The 15,079-nt window shown below is 43.2% G+C and overlaps 1 protein-coding gene across 1 annotated transcript in view; it reads right to left on the minus strand.

Annotated features, from left to right (window-relative positions):
• LOC124788831 (zinc carboxypeptidase-like) overlaps window positions 1-15,079 on the minus strand; it is a 97,007-nt gene that overhangs the window by 26,807 nt on the left and 55,121 nt on the right. Inside the window, exon 5 of the mRNA XM_047256113.1 lies at window positions 7,625-7,785. Coding sequence (XP_047112069.1) covers window positions 7,625-7,785 — 161 coding nt within the window. The remainder of the gene's footprint in view (window positions 1-7,624; window positions 7,786-15,079) is intronic.

The raw sequence follows: 15,079 nt of genomic DNA on the forward strand, positions 1-15,079 counted from the left end.
AATGCAACATCTGGAAAGTGTTCTGAGGAGCAATGTGTACTCCACAAATTATATTAGAAGTGTAACAGAGCCAAACACTCGGCGAACCAAGAAATCAGGAAAAGAAATGTCGGGTACGGCCTTTCTGCCATACATTCCCAAAGTGACGGACAGAATCGGCCGTATATTGCACAAACACGGCGTAAAGACAATTTTCAAACCGACAAGGAAGATCAAGGAATGTCTTAGATCGGAAAAGGATAAAAGGGACCCACTTGCAATGTCAGGAATATACCGCTTACCATGCACACGCGGAAAGGTTTATGTCGGAATGAGTGGACGATCAATCAACACCAGGATCAAAGAACATAAGTGACATCGCAGGTTGGGGCAGGTGGAGAAATCGGTCGTGGCAGAGCACACGCTGAATGAGATCGACCATGTAATAAAATTCAGCGACACGGAAGTTCTGGCTGTAGAGAAGCACTATCACAAATGTTTCAAATGGCTCTGAGCACTATGGGACTTAACATCTGTGGTCATCAGTCCCCTAGAACTTAGAACTACTTAAACCTAACTAACCTAAGGACATCACACACATCCATGCCCGAGGCAGGATTCGAACCTGCGACCGTAGCAGCCGCGCGGTTCCGGACTGAGCGCCTAGAACCGCTAGACCACCGCGGCCGGCGTACTATCACATCCGCTTGCTTAGAGAAGCTGTAGAAATACACAACACGGGAACAGCTTCAACAAGAAAGAAGAAAACCCTAAGGTAAACAGATCCTGGCTTCCCGTACTGCAGTGAACGACCGTCGCATGTAGCAAGAGGAGAACCGCACCGGAAATGACCGCGGAGAAGCTCTCGGACGTTGGCGCGCCAGGTACATATAGTCTGCGGCCGCGAGCTCGGTTCCAGTTCACCACAGGCAATGGAGGGTGAAGTTTTGACAATGCCAGCCACTCGTGCTGGCGAAACGACAGTAAAATCATCAGACGGACGTCGGCCGAAGATCGCGAGACACAAGCGAATAGGCAGTTTGTTAATAACTGGTCACGAAAGCCTGAACAATTTTGAACTCGAAACACTGTCACCAATCGTAATACTTCGTACTTCATGAGTGGGTGATCGCTGGAGTTGGTAGGAAATTATTGAGGTTGGAGATAACTAAGAAGTTTAAGATTATGCAATCATTACAGGGTAAAAAGCTGAAGTTCGCTATATGGAAGATCACGGTATAAATATTAGTCCCACGCTTAAAAGATCACACTAGTCGTCTTGGAGCATTGTAGAAATTGTAGAACTGGTACTATATGGTCACGTGACCTTCCACCGCTGACGTAAGTCATGGCAGTGAACTGGTGCGTATATGCCTGTCTGTTGTATGCATTCACTGCATTGAGATGGTTCGATATGGAGACGTGACAGAATGGCAGTATGAGCTGTCGTGATTGAACACGACACGACACATTATCAGAGCGTAGGTGGATGGGAATACATCCTACTAGGTAGATGGTGTAATTTGGTTCATGAATTACATGGCCGTAGCAGGGTAAATGAAAGATTTTGTGTGTTATTAGTACCAAATCACTTTTTGTGTTGTCTTTACGTTATCTTATCAAGTAAGAGGGCCGAATACCGAAACACACGGTGATTCACAACGGATGGAACGTGAGTTTTCTAGTCGAACATACAAGTCTGTCTCCCAGTACGGTGAAGCAGTACAGCATTACCGTTCTCGAAGACTTAAACACCAGAAACATACAATTTTTACGTATTCTGTAAATATACTTCGGAATTATTATATATGTGTGGTTCAAGACCCTTTATGTTTAAACTTTTGAGGATAGCTAAAACACTCTTTATATATATTTTAATGATATTATCCCAAACTATGCTGACATTCATGCTAAGTAAATACATGTTCAGTCCGTCGACTGAATTATTTTCGTAAAATAATATCTAGGAATGCCTCTGTATGCTATGTTAAAATATTAAGAGAGTGAGCGAGCTCTGTCCGAATAGGTCTTGTAATGCCCAATGCTACCGAAGGCCGCACCGTTATCCTTTGCCAGTAGACATCACTGGATGCAGATATGAAGGGGCATGTGGTCACCATGCCGCTCTCTTAACCGTTGTCACATTTCATGACCAGAGCTAGTTCTCAGTTAAGTACCTCCTCAATTGACCTCACATGGGCTGAGTGCACCCCCACCTCACATGGGCTGAGTGCACCCCGCTTGCCAACAGCGTTCGTCAGACGTTGATGGTGACCCCACCAAGCCCAAGAGCGCTTAACTTCGGTGATCTGACGGGAACCGACGTTATCACTGTCGTTAAGGCCGTTCTCTTTGATCCACTGTGGACTCGTTAAAATTTCTCTTAGTATTTCCAACGAAAAAATGTGGTTGCAGCGGCGTACTTGGACATAGTACGTTCCAAAGAATTCGAGGATGTCTGTCTTGGTAATTAAATCGGGTCACTATAAGCTTTACTTTTTGTAAATCGTGAGACAAATTAAATGGTCGTACTTAATGAGGAAAATAGTGCAGAAATTAAATTTCTCACCTGCGAAATGAAAGTCCCAGTTGCGGTTCAGATCAACGCCTGTGCAGTTCTGATAAGGTGTGCGATTCTTACGCCATAGACGGTCCTATAAACAAATTGAATCTCGTTACAGTAACACGTACATACCAGAGATTTAATCTATCATCATAGTCGCTCATAAAACAAAATACAAATTTACTTGACTACCAATATGTGAAGTTATTTATGTAAATGAACAGAAAGGTAAGAGGCTGACACCATTCAGTAGAACAAGGGAAACACTGGACGATTATATACGATTAATTGAGTAATTAGTTTTTTCCACAAATGATTTAAATACATTGTTATTGGTTGCAATACCCAACGGCGAGGGGAGGTCAGAAGGAACAGACAGATATTTGTGCTCGAGCCCATGTAACTTTCACTTGGTAGAGGAGTATGGTAAGACTAGTTTCTAGGGTGTGACGACTATAGGAGTAAGAACTATCACTAATGAATGGCATATCAATTTCAGAACAGCAAGACACGTAAAACCTATACGATAACGGTTTAGCAGCTCTCACAGGAGAGCATTAGTACTGCATGGTGGAAGTGGACTGCAGCACACATCTAGGGCAAGTTGGTAGTGGTTCTTCCACAGATGATAACAAAGCCCAAAAGTGTTTGTAAGAGCATTTCGAAATTCCGGTAACAAATGCACACTGCAGGTCGGTCAGAATGATGCGGATCTCAAGAATAACGCTTCTGCAGACTGATGGAGGCAGGCGCCAGCCGCCTTTATCGGATGATCAACGATCCGAGCCTCACTTGACGACAGTAAGGATTTAGTTTGCCCGTCCCAAAAGAAATTCAAGTACTGAAGCAAGACATCATTTATGCACGTAGGAAAGCGTGCCTGAGAAGTGTTGGTAGTGTCAGCCATCTGCTCGAACGTTCTTTCCCTTTCAGCTGGTGTGACATACGGTGCATTGGCTCACCAGTTTTCAGCCATGGCCTGATAACAGAAAAAACAATGCAAATCTGTGCAATACATGGTGTCTCAGACCATTATGGCCAAAATTAAATGGATTGAGGACAGTCTCATGCTGAGTATTTTAAAATAAAGAACTAATAGTCAGAAACGAATATTTTGTTTTTATTGGCATGAAAAACATACGTTTCATAGCAGCAGCTTAAACTCGTCGCGAATGTTGAAACTGACAGCGGATAGCCTCAATACCTGAGTTACAAAGGAACAAAAGCTTTAGCCATGCTCTTTACACAGAGGTGACAAAAGTTATGGGATAGCTGTACGTACATATATGGATGGTGGTAATATCGCGTACACAACGTGAAAAAGCGCAGTACATTGGCGGAGCTGTCTTTGTACTAAAGCGATTAATGTGAAACGGTTCCCGAAATGATTGTGCCCAAGCGACGAGAACGGTAGTTGGAGCTAGAAGCAAGGCACATTAAGATTCGGAAATCGTTAGGGAATTCAGTACTGCGAGATCCTTAGTCAAGAGTGTGCGGAGAATACCAAATCTTAGGTATTATCTCTCACCACGGACAACGAAGTGGTCGATGGCTTTCGCTTAATGACCTAGAGCAGCAGCGTTTGCTTAGAGTTGTCAGAGTTAACACATAAGCAACAGAGTGTAGGGAATAGTCGCAGAAATCTAGGTGGAGCGTACGACGAACGTATCCGTTAGGACCGTGTGGCGAAATTTGACGTTAATGGGGTATCGCAGCAGACGACCGATGCGAGTGCCTTTGTTAACAGCTCCACACAGCCTGAAGCGCATCTCCTATTCTCGTTACCACATCGGTTGGCCGCAGACTACTGAAAAACCGTGCCCTGTTCAGATGAGTCTCAACTTCAGATGGTAAGAGCTGAGAGTAGGGTTATAGTGTGGCGCAGACTCCACGAAGCCATGGATTCAAGTTGTCAACAAGGCAATGTTGTTTACATGGAACTGACTGGGACCTCTGGTCCAACTGGGCCGATCATTGACTGGAATCAGAATGAGATTTTCACTCTGCAGCGGAGTGTGCGCTGATATGAAACTTCCCGGCAGATTTAAACTGTGTGCCGGACGGAGACTCGAACTCGGGACCTTTGCCTTTCGCGACCAAGTGCTCTACCAACTAAGCTACCCGAGCACGACTCACTCTCCATCCTCACAGCTCTACTTCTGCCAGTATCTCGTCTCCTACCTTCCAAACTTTACAGAAGCTCTCCTGCGAACCTTGCAGAACTAGCAGGAGAGCTTCTGTAAAGTTTGGAAGGTAGGAGACGAAATACTGGCAGAAGTAAAGCTGTGAGGACAGGGCGTGAGTCGCGCTCGGGTAGCTCAGTTGGTAGAGCACTTGCCGGCGAAAGGCAAAGGTCCCGAGCTCGAGTCTCGGTCCGGCACACAGTTTTAATCTGCCAGGAAGTTTCATTGACTGGAATGGTTATGCTGGGCTACTTGGAGACCATCTGAAGCCATTCATGAACCTCATGTTCCCAAAGAACGTTGTTACATTTATGGCTGAGATTATGCCATATAACGTGGCCACACTTGTTTCCGATTGGTTTGAAGAACACTCTGGACAAATCGAGCGAATGATATGGCCAGCCGGATCGCCCGACATGAATCCCGACGAATATTTTTGGGACATAATTGAGAGGTCAGTTCGTGCACGAAATCCTGCACCGGCAACATGTCCGCAGTTATGGACGGACATAAAGACAGCATGGCTCAATGTCTGTGCAAGGGATTTCCAGGAACTTGTTGGGTCCCTGCCACGTCGAGTTGCTGCACTAGGCCGGGGAAAAGAAAGTACGACACGATATTAGGAGGTACCCCATGATGTTTGTCACCTCAGTGCAGTCTGGCGTAATATAAATAACAACATAAAACATTATGGCCAACGTTATGTATCTGATGGACGGTCCTAGCTCGAGTTCTTTCAGATAACGAACTAATGGTCAGAAATTAATTTTGAGTTTCTATTGGAATTAAGAACATACGTTTCATAGCAACAGCGTATAAACGTCACGAATTTGGAAACTGACAACTGATAGCCTCAACGCATGTGTTACAAAGGAACATAAGCTACGGACAAGCTCTCTAAAACATCCCTTTATCTGTTAGAGAATGAGAGGCTGCTGGGATCTACCACACAGTTGCTCCTCGTTTTCCGCTAGTGTTTCGTTTGATTTTCTTAGGAAATCGGCACGTCACGTTGCACCATACTCTTGTTCTCATAACTGTCTCCATGATCCCATTGCCCATATCCCTTGAGGCTTGTAATCTATCCTAAGCCATTGGGTTCTACATGGTGGAATATCTGTAGTTGGAGAATTAGCCCTGCGAAACCTTAAATAGTAAAGAGCATAGAGTGTTGTGGGGAATCTGTAACAAATAATAACCTTTTCATTTAGTAGCATTGTACTATTAGTTTGATGAAACAGCTATAAGAGGCCATATCGGTTCTCTGTCCTTGTCACGTGGTCTGCGGTGAGAGACTGGTTGGGGGCAGCTCTGTACGCTCGGCTAGCCTGTGCAAGTCTCCTCATCTCCGTATTAGAAGCCCCTACTGTACCCAACCTCGGACTCCTTTCACGACTTCTACCTACCATAAGTTCTTCCGTTGCCAAAATTACGATTTCTTTATACCTCAAAACGTGTTTTATGACCGATTTCTTCTTTTAGTAAAGTTATGTCTCAAATTTCTTGTTTTCACAATTCAGTTCTGTATCTCAGCAGCAGTTTTTCGATCTACCCACCCAATTTCCAACTTTTTTTGGGACACCACATTTCAAAAGCTTTTATTCTCCTCTTCCCCGAACTGTTTTTCGTTCACGTTTCACTTCCGAGTAAGTCTATACACCACACAAATGTCTACAAAAACTATTTATCAACACTTAGATTTGTTAATATCTTTTTAAAACATTACCGTAAATTAACAGCGATCTGATGGGCGGTTAAAATATCACTCAGTCTTGATCTAAAGGATTTATTAAAAATTAAAAATCAACCTCAGAATGGCAATCGGTTTTGATTTTATCAAAAATCGTCTTCAGACCATGTCTCATCAAGTGTGGAGCAGAGACGATGGCGAGGCACTGGTAGTGCTTTGAGCAGTTACCAACGGTCTTCTCCGACACTTACCAGTCGGTTACCATTCTGACGTGTGACTTTTAGGTTTTAATAAATCTTTGGGATCAATAGTGACTAGTACGTTTCTTAAATTTGTATTCAAGGCTAAGAAATTTATCTTTTTCAGAAAAACTTTCCTTGCTATTGCGTCTACATATCATTTCCCCTGTACGTCGGTCATTAGTCATTATTTTTCTACCCAGACAGCAAAACCGATCAACAATTTTTAATGCCTCGTTTTCAAATCTAATTCTATTGGCATCACCTAATTTAGTCCGACTACGTTCTATTACTGTTTTTCCTTTGTTGTTATTCTTCCCATACCCTCTCTTCAAGAAACTATATACTCCTTTTAACTGTAATTGCAAGTCCTTCTCCGTTTCTGACAGAATTACAACGTCAATGGGCCGCGCGAGTTAGCCGCGCGGTCAGTGGCGCCTTGCCACGATTCGTGCGGCTCCTTCCGTCGGGGATTCGAGTTGTCCCTCGGGCATGGGTGTGTGTGTAGTCCTTATCGTAAATTAGTTCAAGTTAGATTAAGTAGTGTGTAAGCCTAGGGATCGATGACCTCAGCAGTTTGATCCGATAGGAACTTACCATAAATTTCCAAATTACAACGTCACCGTCGAACCTCACAGTTTTATTTTTTCCCGAGAATCTGAACTTTTTTTCCTAATTTCCCCTTCCTTAGCTTTGCTGATAGTCTATGAACTGAATTAAATAGCCATTTGTACCTGTTTGACTTTTTCTTTAACGGCACAAGACAGAACTTGAAAACTCGATTGTGGCACTCATCTACGCATCTGTAACAGCTGGACGCCTCAAAACAGAAGACATCTCAGTCGTGACGAAACCTCCTAAGCTTTTGTGTTAGGATGAATATATGGAGCCTGATGAAAAGAGAAATTGCTTAACAATTGACGCATTCAACATTTACAGGGAACCAAGTACTGTAATGAGAGCTACTCACTGTATTCCAGGTGTAATTATAGCCGTCGAGATTGGAGGTGGGGTAGATCATGAATACGAACTGGCTGATAACATCCCTGACGTCCGTGTCGTTAGTCGTTAAGATCTCGTTGATGAACCAGTTCATACAGGCGGTGGCGGCCCAGTCACGTGGGTGCATACCTGAAGCATGAAAGATGTGATAACCACCAGGAAAAGCACATTACTCGAATATACACTGTCGAGAAAAAAAAAAAAAAAACCTCTACACAAAGAATTACTTGTGGGACATAAAATAAAGTTGGTAGCACCGTTTCTACATCTGAAATGTAATGTCCATTAAAATGTAGCGCCATTATGAGGATGTAAATCAGGTTACGCTCATGAGCGTTGTCTTTGAGATTGGACGTTCTGAGGTTGATGTCAGTTAAGAATGCCTTTAAGGCGATCAAGACGCCATTAGCAACACTCGACTGAGTTTGGACGAGGTAGTGTTAAGGGCTATGAGAAGCTGGATGTTCCTTCTGTGATATTGCAGAAAGACTTTAAAGGAATGTAATCACTGCACAAGATTGCTGACAGCGCAGGTCACGAGAATGTACGGTCGCAGGGAGACCGGTTTCTGGATGGCCACGTATCACTACCGAGGGGGAAGACCATCGTGTTCGTCGTAAGGTTCTGGCGCATCGTATCTGCATCTGCATTAGCAATACTGGAAGCAGTTGGCACCAGAGTGATACACCGAACTGTTAAAAGTCGCTTACTTCGAGGACAGCTCCAAAACAGAGAGTGGTGTCAAGCGAGAGGTCATTGGAGGGCAGGGTGGAGGTTTTATGATGAAAGCTGGTTCTGACTCAGCACCAGTGGGGCCGTGTTTTGGTTAGAAGGAGGCCAGTTGAAGACCTGCAAACTAGCTGTCTGCGTGCCAGATACACTGCCCCTATACATGGGTTCTAGGGCGCATTTCCATGTAACAGCAAATTTGTACTTCAGTCTGGTGATTCGACCTGTTGTGCTGCCATTGATGAACCGCGTTCCATTTCGTGTTTTCCGACACGATAACGCTCGTCCACATACCGCGGTTGTAGCCCATCATGCTCTACAGACTCTTGACATGTCGCCTCGCCCTGCTAGATTTTGTCTCTAATGGAGCACATGTGGGGCATCATCGGACGACAACTGTAGCGTTATCAACAAAAGCATTAAACGTCTGTGTATTGACCGGCCATGTGTAACAGGCATGGAACTCCATCCCACAAACTGACATCCGGCACCTGTACAACACAATGCATGCACGTTTGCGTGCTTGCATTCTACATTCTGGCGATAGCACCGGTTATTTATGTACCAGCAGTTCACGTTTGCAATGGCTTATCTCGCGGTTACGTTAACTTGTGATCTTGCAAAGTGTATCACTTAAATATGTTATGTGTGTGTGTGTGTGAAATCTTATGGGACTTAACTGCTAAGGTCATCAGTCCCTAAGCTTACACACTATTTAACCTAAATTATCCTAAGGACAAACACACACATCCATGCCCGAGGGAGGACTCGAACCTCCGCCGGGACCAGCCGCACAGTCCATGACTGCAGTGCCCAAGACCGCTCGGCTAATCCCGCGCGGCAAATATGTTATCTAGACAAGTGTATTCCCGAAATTTCATTACTCTACATTAATTATTTTTTGGTGTTCGATTTTCTTCCTCTAGTGTATGATTCTCATTGCAGTGGTAAAGAAACCACAATTACTTCACAATTGAAGTTACGTGCAGTAATGTTAAAACTGAACTACGGATAACGGCTTTGTTCCTGCTGCTCCACCGAATGGAATAGCTGGGAGTTTTACGTCGCTAGTGAGACGTTTAGACATTGTACTGGTGACCAATATGACTCTCGACTGTAGCGAGGATAGGATGCGACTTGTCGGTGCCCTTGACCGTGGTCAAAGCGTGGGTGCGCGCCACATGGATAACTTGTGTTTGAGGTGGCGCAGTGAATGTTAGCATGTAACAGCTATACCGAGAGAAATCTTCCGGCACCAAATTGCTGTGGGTAACAAAGTATTTATGACAAGGAATGCCATCTGCTTTCGCATATCGTTACAGTGTATAGTAATGTCAAATTGATCGCATGTTAAGAGCTAAAGAAGTACCGTTGTAATAAGTCCCCACCCATCGACCTGTGCACCAATTGAAACGGGCACCGCCCTTCAACTTCAATTGCTGACCGAAAGCCAATCATCAGTTTTCTCTCGCACTTGCAGGTGTAATTAACATTGGTCTCTTCGGTCATCAATGTGATTGTGATCGAGCTACTAAAAAAATTTACGACCGATGAGATTATAAACCTACAAAAATAAGTGTCGTGAATGGACTCAAACAAACAGACGTGGCCGTGCGGTTTTAGGCACTACAGTGTGGAAATGCGCTACCGCTACGGTCGCAGGTTCGAATCCTGCCTCGGGCATGGGTGTGTGTGATGTCCTTAGGTTAGTTAGGTTTAAGTAGTTCTAAGTTCTAGGGGACTGATGACCTTTAGAAGTTAAGTCCCATAGTGCTCAGAGCCATTTGAACCATTTGAACAGAAAAAAGAGGCTCACTTAATGGGATAGACCGGAATTGAATGTCAAATTGTGCTGCAACTTTTACGTGTTATCCGTCCAATAGTCATTTCTCGCTCAACAGAACGAAATAAAATATAATAACTATTATTTAAATACCAGAAAATTAAGACGAGCGAGTGAGAGATTATGTGAAATGATCCTTCGATGGCAGCAGAACGCTTAGTGGTACCTGAGCGAGAGATTAAGTCAAATGAGCCTGTGATGGCAGCAGAATGTTTAATTATACCTGAGAGAGACGTTATTTGAAATGATCCTATTATGGCAGCAGAACGTTTTTTGTTATCTGAGCGGCAGTAGGAATGACTACGTTGTTCACTTGCAGTCGTACTTTCGAGCTAAAACCACTGTATTTATTGATGGAATAGTCGCGACGAGTAAGCAACACGTTACCCAACGGTTTGGCCATTGGAAGCCAGTAGCCTTCGCTAAACTTCTCATGGGTCTGCACTCAGGACCTTCTAATTTTTCTATTTCTCAGTGTTCACTCCGTCTAGTGTGGTCTCCACTTTTCAGGATTTGTCAGATTTTATTTTTTATACAACTTTCTGGAAGAGTGCCCCTCCTGACAGCGCAGTCGTCAGCATGACCTAAGGAAGGGAAGTCACGTGTGCCAGTTGTCTGTGAATCATGAAAACTTAGTTCGATAAAATTTCGGTCGTGCAGCCGCATAAATTCAACGTCTTCTTATAATATTTCGGCTGAATACCGTCTTCAGAGTGAGTCGAGGTTACTGACGCTTCAGCACTTGCTCCGTCCTTTTAACCCTAGGACGCCCAAGCCTTTTTTTCTAACTTGGTTGCCGAAAGGGGGGGGGGGGGGGTTCGCTAGCCCACAGGTGTTAAATAAGTTTACTGACGAAAAATTATCTCGGAAGATAGTGCACTGAGCATTACGCTATACGAGCAGGTCAAGCTGAAACCTCGGGAAAACTACTATCAGACTGAGTCGAAACCGTGGACCCATGAGGCCCAGAGGCTGACTATATCCTATCGCTGAAGCGTGTGTTAGCTTCTCCACCGCGGTCCAACAAGTAAAGCCCGATGCACAATTTGGAAGCTATTAAGAACCTCGTCTCCCAAGGAAAACAACCGACAGACCAAACTATTACTGCTTATTATGTCTAACATAACTGTATTCACCAACAGTTGTTCATGGACTCCTTCGAAACTTGAGTTGCCAGGTACCTGCATCTTCTAATGGCTAACTTCACCTGCACGTCAAAGCTTCAAAGTGATAAAAAGGGTTGGTTGTAACTTAAACGGTCATCTTTGCGATTGTTAATGACTTTTCAATGCAAACATGTTTTGAATTAAATAAAACACAGGAAAACGTTCCTCTACGTCATTATCTATTTATCATCTCTAGGCTGCCCTAATGTCTTTGACTAGTAATGAAAACGCCCTGGATCGTGCGTTCCCACTCATTAACTAGTTAAAATTTGAATAAGAATCATCAGCAATGGCGGTAGAAGATTTCTGGTGAAACGAGTGACGAACTTCTGCTAGATGCGTTCTCGAAAGGAATGGAGGAGCAGAGACAGTTTCAGGGCAACGTATAGCGCTAAGGGTGGAGAACTGCACCTTAAAGGCGGATGAATAAGCAACGAACAAAGTGATGACGATGAAGAATGCAATGGAAACTAATGCATTAAAAACACATAATGTATATCTACAGAATATGTGGCCTGAATCTGAAAAAGTGTAATGATGATCTCTCCATTAGCAAAAGATTCTGGATTATGGCCAGTTCACACTAGCCGTCATGTCGTGACACGACAAAGCATTTCACAATGCGTTTCAAATACGGCATTCACACAGGCCGTCAACGGACCGTCACGTCACGTCACGTCACGTCACGTCACGTCAAGATATCTCGAGAAAAAAGCTTTGACGATCACGTCGTCTGCTAATATTGGAGGTTAATGTATTTTCGCCGCGGTTACACATGTTGTAGTATTGGATTTTCTCCTTTTGTGGCTTCTTAATCTTTATTTCATTATTGCGCTTTGCTTTCCCTCCGAATTCCAAGTATCCCATTGCGACTTGGATGTCTTTTTCCGTTAAGTGTTCTGGCACAAGCGATTCGATGTTTGAAAGCGAAAAATTGTTTAGATTTTACGTAAAGAACTGAGAAATCTTCATTATATATTTAAGTGAAAAAGTCAGCCCTAATGTAGGAGAAAAATTCAGTTATTTATGGTATTATTAGACATGTAAGAAAAAAAAAGAACATAATGCGTAATGTAAAGCGGGTCTCTTGATTCCTTTATAAATATTGTTTTATATGTTTATGTGTGTATATGTTCGCTTACAAATAAATGTCGGTGTTTTGAAATGTTGTTCACTTCTCAGCACTTTACCACACAAAACTGATCACTGACATACGTTATGAAGTCTGCTTTGGCCATAAACCATATTGTCACTAGTTCCTCAATTCCGATATTATACTTCTATCTCGTCTCACTCAAAACCTCCATTTCATCGTTCAGTACTCAGATATGCGAACTGACTTGAAATGACGAGACAGAGATTGAGTGCACCTGATGTGGCAGTACCGTGACGTGAAGTGACATGACGGCCAGTGTGAACTGGCCTTTAGCTCCTTTCGGATCTGTGGGACGAGTACTGTCAAGAGAGACGTAACTCCGAGAAAAAAATTGAGTAATCAACAAAAGGTCAATAGTCTGCGAGTCAGAGCGTGGAGTATCAGAAGTATGAAAGTGGTAGGGTAGCTGGAAAATGCAGACCTTCAGTCTAGGTTCAGTAGGGTAACTGAAGTGAAATGGAAGGAAAATAGGGATCTCTGGTCAGACGGATACAACGTAATATCAACTAAGCTGAAAATGGTATAAAGGAAGTAGGATTTGTTATGGAAAGGAAGGTATAGCAAACAGTGAGTTACTGTAAACAGTTAAGTGATAGGCTTGATCTCATCAGAATCGACAGCAGGCCAACAGCGACAACAGAAGTTCAGGTACACATACCAACTTTACAAGGAGGAGATGAAAAGATAAAGTATAAGGGACTGTTGAACGGATAACTCAATATGTAAGGGAAATAATAATTATGGAAGATTAGAAAACGGTAGTAGTGAAAGCAATAGCAGAAGGAGTTAAGGGAGGCATGGGCTTGGTAGTAGGAATGAAAGAGGAGAAAGACTAATTGAATCTATCTATAAATTTCAGTTGGTAATAGCGAATACACTGTACACAAACGACAAGAAGAGGAGGTATACTGGAGAAAGGCCTTGGAGATACAGGAGGATTCTAGATGCATTACATCGTTGGCAGACAAAGTTTCTGGAATCAAGGATACTTAGGAGCCCTTATAGACTCATATCACAATTTAGTATTAATGATGAATAGACTGGAGCTTTAGAGAATCGTCCTAAAGAATCATAGTAGAAGGAAGTGGGACACTGAAGTACTGAGAAACGATGAGATGCGTTGGAAGTTATCTAAAACGATGGATACTGCGATGATGACTACCACAGTAGGCGCTTCGATTGAAAAGAAATGCACATCTCTGAAAGAGAATATCTCAGAAGCTGGAAAGACAAATATAAGTACAACGAAGATAACTTCGAAGATGCAGAAGGGATGCTTGACTTTATTGGCGAAAGAATGATATATAACAGTGTCCATGGAAGGACAAGAATACAATAATACTACTCGATTAGGATTTAAGTAAATAGGAAGTGGAGAGAAGACTGCTGGAAAAGTAGAAATTGGAAAGTAGATGGTTCCTGTTGCAGCTTACAGAAGTCGAAAGAAGCTTCATTGAAATTAAAAAGCGAGGCTGTCGACATTTAAGAATCCAATGGTAAGTCCACGGTCAAACCCAAAAAAGAGGGCAGATGGGAGAATTTGTCTGACAACGTGATAGAAGAAAAATGGGAGTCGACACAAGATCCAGTATCAGGATATGGGTTTAATAAAGCTTTGGAAGACTTGCCCTCAAATAAGATATGAGGAATAAACACCATTCCATCGAAATTTCTAAAACGATTGAGGAAAGTGGCAACCAAACGGCTATTCAAGTTGGTGTGTAGAATCTATGAGAACGGAGACGTATCGTCAGACTTTCCGAAAAACATCATCCACACAATCCCGAAGACATCAAGGACAGATACGTGTGAGAACTATCTCACAATAAGCCGTAAACACCATACATCGAAGTTTCTGACAAGAATAAAATACAAAAGACTGGGAAAGAAAACTGAGGTTCTCTTATATGACGATCAGTTTGGCAGTAGTGTTTAAGCTATAGTCGAAGAACTATAGACGGAAACAAAAGTTAAAGTCCCAGATTAATATTCTGGGTGAAAGAGTAGGACTGAAGCGGGTATTTGGAGCAAAGGACACCCTCCTGCCATTCCTCGGACTTCGGCAGGTGGGCTGTTGTAAGGAGAGTTGCAGGATGCGTGCCAGTATATGCACGTACACACAGACACACACAGGTTTGCACACAGAATGTTGTAAGGGGCACTGTTTGCTGCATTCATGCTCGCTCATCCTGTTCTCGTAGATCGAAATCTGACCCCTTGCTCCGACATTTTGTTGTTTTACATCGACCTCTGCCCCTGCTCCGCCGTCTTGTTCTTGTAGTTCGATCTCTCCATTTTATTCTCATAGTTCGATGTCTAGATCCCCAAAGACGTTACAACAGTAGTTTGTTCTACATACCCCAGTTCCGTCATTTACTGTGAAGGTATGATCTTTGACCCCTGCTCTACCACTTGCACTCGTAGCTCGTTCTATATACATAATAAATTTACGCTGTATGAATTGATGAGAAGCTGTCATCTAGCTTTCGAGGCCCACGCACGCACACAGGCTGCTAACATCGGACCATG

Source organism: Schistocerca piceifrons, chromosome 3, assembly GCF_021461385.2.
Source record: "Schistocerca piceifrons isolate TAMUIC-IGC-003096 chromosome 3, iqSchPice1.1, whole genome shotgun sequence".
In the NCBI taxonomy this organism is placed as follows: Eukaryota; Metazoa; Arthropoda; class Insecta; order Orthoptera; family Acrididae; genus Schistocerca; species Schistocerca piceifrons.